Here is a 9,969-nt window from a genome sequence, read left to right as displayed (position 1 = left end):
TCTGTCAATCATAATTAGCAACCACAGGCAGTGAAACTGTGTGGAAGGTCGGCGAAACGCTACGTTTTGGGGTGAAAAGGCATTGTACTTTCCGTGAAACAATTATGCGTCGGAAAGGAGAGGAAAATACGTATCCTATTGTGCTTAAAAATATTTGTTCTACTTTGGAAGGAATTGCATAAAAGCGATTTCACTGAAAGCCAAACTCGGCGAGTTTCACTTGCAAGCAACTATTCTGCTTGGAGTACGAAACGTATCCAGAAGAAGGTAACCACGGACGCACGACACTTTGGGATTTAATTTGGCTATTTAACACACTTCTTGACAAAAGTGGTTGATACATTTCAGAGGACTGTCTTAAAGTCGCTGTTGGTGACTCGCAGCGCAGACTAGGAGGTGTGACGGTATGTATCGTTTACCCAACTCATACAATCTCAACCAATGCGACATTGTATTTTTTTTCAGTTTTTTTTTTTCTCCATTGACCGCTCCCTGTCAATATTTGCAGGTTCACTCAAAACAATCTCGGCCCAAACATCCAGACGGCGAGGAAGAAAGGAGGAAAGATGAGCGGGGGAGATGTGGTGTGCTCGGGCTGGTTAAGAAAATCACCTCCAGAAAAAAAGTTGAGACGTTACGTAAGTCTAAGCATGATCATATTCATATCTTGCTTTGGATCGTTACCACAGAGCGGATACAGTGTAGATATGCAAATGTACCACTTTCGATTATTTCGAATTTGCGTACGTTGCCTCGCTGATCATTTCCCCCAGCTGCACAAAGTTTATGCAGCATCTCGAATCTTTGTTTGCTACAACAAAACTATCGACAATTCATGAATAGAAATCCGATTGTAGTATTGTCAAGTGACTGGCCTCCTAGGCTACATCTTGTTATGATGACAGCCTGCATGCTGTTGAGCTTTTCAGTGATTTGATGCAAATTCCAACAGTGGGCCTATTTCGAAGCATTCATGAAAATGCTCCCATACTGTGCAGTATTCGCATTCCACAGCAAGGTAACTGAAATGCTCGTCTGTCTAGTCATAGCATAATAGTTTATGAGCACAAGCTTCAATGTCAAAATCCTAAGTGTAGGTTTGACTAATGTGCGGATCTAACAAACAGATCACATTGACAACTCTCACAGTGTCGGGAATGAATTCCAATTGACTTGTGTTCTTACAAGGAATGCTTTTGAAAGCAGTTCCTGGTTGTCACAGGAAATGAGAATGTTCAGTCTTCTCCATAGACTAGTCTATGTAGACTAGGGAAACACTTCTCACGCCACTTTGATAACGAAGTAACTTTTTTTTGTAGCAGGTTAGGAGAACTTACGCAGCAGGTTAGAGACGGAGGTTAAGGTTACCAAAAATGCTCTCCTAACCTGCAACAAATCACTTTGTATCAAGGTGGCGTGATGTGTCCCATGTAGACTCCAGACTCGGCCTACTTACGAGACAGGGAGGTATGCCCATTTAAATCAGTACAGTATTGAAATGATATGAAAATACATTTCAATCACAGTTATGCAAAATAAGGGTTGTCTCTCTCTATAAATCACACACACACACTTCTTTGGAAGCTGGATGTCATTGCATGACCTTTGTTAATACTTTGCAGGTTAAAAAACATTCTCACACCCATAATGAAATTGCCACCCTGTATATGCCCCCTTTCTTTACTGTGTGAATCAGTGGGCGAATCAGTTGGCTGTATATTAGTTCCCATGATATTGGATCTGTTATCTATCAGTTGTATTTGCTCCTAATCTACAAAGATGGCGTATGAAAGAGACTGCACGCCACAACTCTGAGACACAAATTGCCATTTTTAAAAGAGTCTTGCTGTGTCCAAAAGGCTGTTAAGCGTTGTATTTGTGGCTTATTGGATATCTCTGTTGATGTTTGCATTAGGAACTGGACAGCCCTGCATGTTTTCACAGCAACCACAGTTCTCCTCAACCGATCTCTCAGGGAGAATCTCGATTGTATACCCCTCGCGTCCTCAACCCATTGGAGGCGAAGGACCTCTGGCTTTCTCAGCCAATGGGTTTTGAGTAGGAAGCGGGGCAAGAGGAGGATGTAATTGAGATTCTCCCAATGTCTCTGGTTGGCCATCGCCTGCCAAATACCATTCCTTCTGTCCTCCCTCCACTGATGTTATGACCAATCTGAATCTACACAGTTCATTGTTCTCCTTGTTACTACATGTGTTCTCCTTATTACTACATGCCTAGGACAGGAGTTTTTCCTGACTGCAGCCCTACTTAGAGCCTGTTTTTTTTTTATTTAACTAGGCAAATCATTTAAGAACAAATTCTTATTTACAATGACGGCCTACCGTGGACCAACTGCCTTGTTCAAGGGCAGAATGACAGATTTTTACCTTGTCAGCAGTGGGGATTTGACCCAGCAACCTTTCGGTTACTGACCCTATGCTCTAACCACTAGGCTACCTGCCACCCCTGTATTGAGGGCCCAGAGCGTTTCCTGTTCAGGTCACATGGTCAGGATAAGCAGTCCAGCCCCTAGTGGTGAAGTGTGAGAGTCAGTCAGCAGGGGGGGGGGGGGGGGGTAGGGGTGGCTAGTGGTGGTGTTACAGTAACTAGGCCCTCCCACAGCAGGAACAGATGAGACGTAGTGACCAAAGTTCCTTATTCCCAAGACACAGGGAGGCCGTGTGTGTGATGATTTAACTGGTGGGTAGTGTAGGGAGCCAGCCCAGCTGCTGCACACACTGAGGTTGTGTAACTGCTACACCCTGAGGTGTTCATTCATCAAGTCCATCTTACTTACAGCATGTCACTCTGAAGTGACAGACTGGGAACACTTATCCTTATTTTTTTTTTACATTTTAGTCATTTAGCAGACGCTCTTATCCAGAGCTACTTACAGTAGTGAATGCATACATTTCATTTCATGCATTTTTATTTTATATTTTTTGTACTGGCCCCCCGTGGGAATCGAACCCACAACCCTGGCGTTGCACACACCATGCTGGCGTTGCAAACACCATGCTCTACCAACTGAGCCACAGGGAAGACCTTATGTGAATGGAGCACTGAGAACGGTCTAATCCCTTAAAAAGTGGACATTTTGTTAAGTGCATAATCCAATGCAGTGCGTTGCATTTCACCAGGCCCCTGAGCAAACTGATTGTGACCTGATTGCACTGTAGCCTACTACTTCACTACCCTCAGGTCTATAGACTAGTGTGTATTTATTTCACCCTACATTCATTAGGCCCTAAGAATGTGTTTGTATGATTTGGTACGTGTCAATTCTGGCCTAAATGGCTTCATTGTGCCCCTATAACAGCCTGTTCTGCTGCAGCCTCTTTGTGGCCCTGTAGGAACAGCCTGTTCTACTGCTGTCTCTGAACAACTCTTTGACCCAATTCATCTGATTCACACTTCTGCCAAAGCCTGGCGGCGTCTGTTTAAACACCGCTTTTGTAACCTTATGTGTGTGTGTAAGTTTTGTAACTGTGTGTGTCCTTAATGGTGTTCTACAATATGAATGGCTGTATTTTGACCCTCCAGAGTGTTAATAGGATCTGTGTGGTGTAGATGAGGCCCTGCATGCAGTATGAGAAGGAACACTGATCACTGGCAAATTGTTGAAGCTGTTAGCTGGAGCCCCCACTGAGTTACACTGGGCCAGGTGTGTGCGACCCACTCGCTGAGTGTGTGAGACTTGTCTGTGTGTGTGTGGCAGTGGCTAACGACAGCAGCGTTTGTGGGTGGAGGCGACCTCACTTGAGCCCTCAGGACGGCCTGGGACTGTGAATAACAGAACCCATTATGCCTAACACAGCCTACAGGTCCTCAGGATTACGCCGTAACCATGACATCATGACCCGGTTTCAGGTGTCCATCCAGATTATAGGGCAACATAATATACACTACCGTTCAAAAGTTTGGGTTCACTTAGAAACTTCCTTGTTTTTGAAAGTAAAGCACTTTTTTTTTGTCCATTTAAAATAACATAAAATTGATCAGAAATACATTAATGTTTTAAATGACTGTTGGAGATGAAAACGGCTGCGTTTACATTTTCTTTTAAATGTAATGTCTACATAGGCGTACAGAGTAGAGGTCGACCGATTAATTATGGCCGATTTCAAGTTTTCATAACAATCGGTATTTTTGGCCACCGATTTGCCGTTTTTGTATTATTTTTTTATTTTTTGTATATATTATGTTTTTAGTTTCTTTTTAGTATTTTTTTTTTTTTTTAAACCTTTATTTAACTAGGCAAGTCAGTTAAGGACACATTCTTATTTTCAATGACGGCCTAGGAACGGTGGGTTAACTGCCTTGTTCAGGGGCAGAACGACAGATTTTTACCTTGTCAGCTCGGGGACGCAACCTTACGTTAACTAGCCCAACGCTCTAACCACCTGCTTTACGTTGTCAAGGTAAGTTGCTAGCTAGCATTAAACTTATCTTGTTTTTTTTTATAATCAATCAATAATAAACACTAGTTAACTACACATGGTTGATGATATTACTAGTTTATCTAGCCGGTCCTGCTTTGCATATAATCGATGTGGTGCGCATTTGCGAAAAAGGACTGTCTTTGCTCCGACGTGTACCTAACCATAAACATCAATGTCTTTCTTAAAATCAATACAGAAGTATATATTTTTAAACCTGCATATTTAGTTAATATTGCCTGCTAACATGAATTTCTTTTAACTAGGGAAAATGTGTCACTTCTCTTGCAAACAGAGTCAGGGTATATGCAGCAGTTTGGCCCACCTGGCTTGTTGCGAACTGTGAAGACTATTTCTTCCTAACAAAGACAGCAGACTTCGCCAAACAGGGATGATTTAACAAAAGCGCATTTGCGAAAAAAAGCACAATCGTTGCACGACTGTACCTAACCATAAACATCAATGCCTTTCTTAAAATCAATACACAGAAGTATATATTTTTAAACCTGATATATTGGCCAAATAGAAATCCAGGTTAGCAGGCAATATTAACCAGGTGAAATTGTGTCAGTTCTCTTGCGTTCGTTGCACACAGAATCAGGGTATACAGAATCTGGCTCGTTGCGAACTCATTTGCCAGAATTTTACGGAACTATGAAATAACATTGTAGGTTGTGCGACGTAACAGGAATATTTAGACTTATGGATGCCACCCATTAGATAAAATACGGAACGGTTCCGTATTTCACTGAAAGAATGTTTTCGAGATGATAGTTTCCGGATTTGACCATATTAATGACCTAAGGTTTATTATATTATAGTTAAGTCTATGATTTGATATTTGATAGAGCAGTCTGACTGAGCAGTGGTAGGCAGCAGCAGGCTCGTAATAGTCAAAGGTATATGGTTTAGAGAGAAATAGTCGACGCGTCATAATTCCTGTAATAACTTGCGGCTGAACTTGAAAGGGGTTCCTTCGTTATTTTACCGTTCATGTCTTCCATAGAGAATGTCTTGATCTACTTCAAATAAGGTCTGTGTTTTCTGCTTAAACCGCCTCGGCGTTTTGATACCCGTGTAAATCTTACTAACGTTTGTCAACATATTTTCATAAATCCACTCTACAAAAAAAATGATCTTCGCTTATATTGATCAGAGTTATATCCTATGGATATCTACACAGTTCTAAAATTGGCAAGGTGGTGTAAGCCTAAACCAAACACAGACCTTATTTTAAGTTAATCTAAAAATATCCTATGGAATAAATGAAGGAACCACTTTTCACATTTTGCTAGAAGGTGTCATGGGAATTATGACTCGCACTTTGGTAGTCAATTCTTACCATGCCCATTATTAAAATAGGATTTCCTGCATATAGAAATTAGTTTTTGTTTTCAGCATTCATCACAGGTAACTTAAACTCTATTTTTATTATTCAAACAGTTGAGAGTATTTGTCTCCTAAGGAGACTCTTCAGTATCATTGTCACTTCAGAGCTGTGTGTGTGTGTGTGTGTGTGTGTGTGTGTGTGTGTGTGTGTGTGTGTGTGTGTGTGTGTGTGTGTGTGGTCTCCCCCCAAAAAATCATAACAATAATCGGGCGATTTAATCGGTATCGGCTTTTTTGGTCCTCCAATAATCGGTATCGGCGTTGAAAAATCATAATCGGTCGACCTCTAGTACAGAGGCCCATTATCAGCAACCGTCACTCCTGTGTCCCAATGGCACGTGGTGTTAGCTAATCCAAGTTTATCATTTTAAAAGGCTAATTGATCATTATAAAACCCTTTTGCGATTATGTTAGCACAGCTGAAAACTGTTCTGATTTAAACCTGTTGAGGACAGACGTTCTGCTAGCGGAACACCTAGCCAACATCCAATGGAACAGCAGGGCGTGAAATACAAAACATCAAAAATCTAATAATTTCAATTTCTCAAACATATGACTATTTAACACCATTTTAAAGATACACTTCTCCTTAATGTAACCACATTGTCCGATTTCAAAAAGGCTTTACAGCGAAAGCAAAACATTAGATTATGTTAGGACAGTACATAGACAAACAATAACCACACAGCCATTTTCCAAGCAAGGAGATGTCACAGAAACCCAAAATACAGCTTAAATGAAGCACTAACCTTTGACAATCTTCATCAGATGACACTCCTAGGACATCATGTTACACAATACATGTATGTTTTGTTCGATCAAGTTCATATCTATATCCAAAAACAGCATTTTACATTGGCGTGTGATGTTCAGAAAATGTATTCCCACCAAAACTTTCGGTGAATGAGCACATCAATTTACAAAAATACTCATCATAAACGTTGACAAAATATATAACAATTATTTAAAGAATTATAGATGCACTACTCCTTGATGCAACCACTGTGTCAGATTTTTAAAATAGCTTTACGGAGAAAGCACATTGTTCAATATTCTGAGTACATGGCTCAACCATCAATGCAAGCTATACAGCTACCCGCCAAGTTCTGGCATCAACAAAACTCTGAATTAGTGTTATAAATCATTCCTTACCTTTGCTGATCTTTGGTGGAATGCACTCCAAGGACTCCTACTTCCACAAGAAATGTTATTTTTGTTCGAAATACTCCATATTTATGTCCAAATACCTCTGTTTTGTTCGTGCGTTCAGATCACTATCCAAAGGCATAATGCGCGAGCGTAATTCGAGACACGAAAAGTAAAAATGTTCCATTACCGTTCATAGAAACATGTCAAACGTTGTTTATAATCAATCTTTAGGGTATTTTTAACGTAAAAATGCGATAATATACCAACCGGACAATAGCGTATTCATTCCAGGAGAAAAAGAAGGAACGGCGGGCTTGCGCATAACCAAGCCTTTTGTCCTCAGGCAGTCCACTCATTGACTGAGCTACTATTCTCTGCCCAGTAACAGGAGAAGGATGAAAAACCTTTCTAAAGGCTGTTGACAGTCAATGGAAGCCTTAGGAAGTGCAACGTGACCCCACAGACACTGTAGTTTTGATAGGGATTCAAAAGAACTACAATTCTGATTTCCCACTTCCTGGTTGGATTTATTTCAGGTTTTTGCCTGCCATATGAGTTCTGTTATACTCACAGACGTCATTCAAACAGTTTTAGAAACTTCAGTGTTTTCTATCCAAATCTACTAATAATATGCATATTCTAGTTTATGGGCCCGAGTAGTAGGCAGTTGAATTTGGGTACGTTTTTCATCCGGCCGTGAAAATACTGCCCCCTATCCTCAACAGGTTTTAAAGAAGCAGTAAAACTGGCCTTTAGTCTAGTTGAGTATCAGCATTTGTGGATTCGATTACAGGCTCAAAATGGCCAGAAACAAAACTTTCTTCTGAAACTTGTCAGTCTATTCTTGTTCGGAGAAATTAAGGCTATTCCATGCGAGAAATTGCCAAGAAACTGAAGATCTCGTACAATGCTGTGTACTTCTCCCTGCACAGAACTGCGCAAACTGGCTCTAACCAGAATAGAAAGAGTGGGAGGCCCCAGTGCACAACTGAGGACAAGTACATTAGTGTCTAGTTTAAGAAACAGATGCCTCACAAGTCCTCAACTGGCTACTTCATTAAATAGTACCCGCAAAACACCAGTCTCAACGTCAACAGGGAAGAGGCAACTCTGGGATGCTGGCCTTCTAGGCAGAGTTGCAAAGAAAAAGCCATATCTCAGACTGGCCAATAAAAGTAGAAGATTACGATGGGCAAAAGAACATAGACACTGGACAGAGTAACTCTGCCTGGAAGGCCAGCATCCCAGAGTCGCCTCTTCACTGTTGACGTTGAGACCGGTGTTTTGTGGGTACTATTTAATGAAGCTGCCAGTTGAGGACTTGTGAGGCGTCTGTTTCTCAAACTAGACACTCTAATGTACTTGTCCTCTTGCTCAGTTGTGCACCGGAGCCTCCCACTCCTCTTTCTATTCTGGTTAGACAGTTTGCGCTGAAACTGAACAGCGACGGGAGTAGTACACAGCGTTGTATGAGATCTTCAGTTTCTTGGCAATTTCTCGCATGAAATAGCCTTAATTTCTCAGAACAAGAATAGACTGACGAGTTTAAGAAGAAAGTTCTTTGTTTCTGGCCATTTTGAGCCTGTAATCGAACCCACAAATGCTGATGCTCAAGATAGTCTAAAGAAGGTGAGTTTTATTGCTTCTTTAATCAGAACAACAGTTTTCAGCTGTGCTAACATAATTGCAAAATAGTTTTCTAATGATCAATTAGCCTTTTTAAAAAGCTAATCCAAGTTTTATCAAACACACCGTGCCATTGGAGCACAGGAGTGATGGTTGCTGATAATGGGCCTCTGTACGCCTATGTAGATATTCCATTAAAAAAATCAGCTGTTTACAGCTGCAATAGTCATTTACAACATTGACAATGTCTACACTGTATTTCTGATCAATTTGATGTTATTTTAATGGACAAAAAATTAGCTTTTCTTTCAAAAACAACAACGTTTCTAATTGACCCCAAACTTTTGAACGGTAGTGTAGGTCTAACTCTGGCAAGGGTTCTGAATGTAAAGGTGACCTTACCCATCCCTGTATCTGTATTTCGGTTGTGTGTGTGGAGGCATTGACTGAGGGGGGGGGTCAGAGAGGAGCTTCTGCTGCTTTTTGTCAGGGAGACGGGTCATCTATAGACTGTGTATGTTGATCTAAGTAAACCTTCTGTTTGTGTGCCCCCTCATTCTCCAGTGTTGACCCTTACTGTCTGAGCATTCAGCCTCTACTCTCCACAGTAGCTCCAGTCCAGACACGTAGCCCTGGCGGCTGCCGGGAGGTTAACCACTCTGGGCAAAGTGTGTCCCCGGCTGGCCAGCTCAGCCCCTGATTGGACGAGATCAAGGGTTAAACTGTTCAGCGGCCTGCCTGTGTCTGCAGCACCGCCCTGTTTACCGGCAGGCAGAGCACTGGCCCGCTCAAAGTGCACACTAAGGCCTTTTTTTCTATTTTATGGAGAGGAGACATGTAGGCACACAGACGGCGTATATAGTGGGAGCGTAACCATGACAGTGCAGGGCCCCAGAGAAAGGGGTCTCTGTCACATGGCTAGGGGCCATATGCTGGCATACAGACTCCATGGACCACAGTGTTGTGGGTGTTTAGTTTGTTACAGGTTTACCCATACACAGGATGGGTATTTTTTTCAATTTGATATACTATAGCCATCAAATTCAACTCTGGACCTCAAAGCCAGTTCCACTGCTTTTTTTCATTGTTCCCCTCTAATCAGGTGCTGATTTAGACCTGGGACACCAGGTGGGTGTAATTCATTATCAGGTAGAAGAGAGAACCAGCAGGCTCCGGACCTCGTAGAGTAGGCGTTGAATACCCCTGGCCTATAGGATATATTAATGTAAGGTCACCTTCAGAACCGTTATCCTTTCTCGTCTTGGTGAGATGGTATGAGGAAACCTACCACAACCACTTCAGTCTGATTTCTTTTTTTTTCCCAGCCGCAGAAATGTAAACGTTTGCTCTCAACATGCATCTCTGT

At 41.7% G+C, this 9,969-nt stretch overlaps 1 protein-coding gene across 8 annotated transcripts in view; it reads left to right on the top strand.

The window, feature by feature from the left end:
- Nucleotides 1-9,969, top strand: part of LOC106602350 (GRB2-associated-binding protein 1) — a 107,236-nt gene continuing 97,267 nt past the window's right edge. For 3 of the 8 annotated variants that reach the window (XM_082974163.1, XM_045716556.2, XM_082974166.1), the window contains exons 1-2: nucleotides 1-404; nucleotides 509-638. In XM_082974163.1, coding sequence (XP_082830289.1) covers nucleotides 567-638 — 72 coding nt within the window. In that variant the 5' untranslated portion in view covers nucleotides 1-404; nucleotides 509-566. The remainder of the gene's footprint in view (nucleotides 405-508; nucleotides 639-9,969) is intronic. The other 5 variants (XM_045716568.2, XM_082974164.1, XM_045716557.2 and 2 more) reach the window with 4 other exon arrangements.

The sequence above is a fragment of the Salmo salar genome, chromosome 04 (genome assembly GCF_965601325.2).
Source record: "Salmo salar chromosome 04, fSalSal1, whole genome shotgun sequence".
NCBI classification, from domain to species: Eukaryota; Metazoa; Chordata; class Actinopteri; order Salmoniformes; family Salmonidae; genus Salmo; species Salmo salar.
Note: the sequence above shows the minus strand (reverse complement) of the source record. Positions and strands in the feature narration are given on the sequence as shown.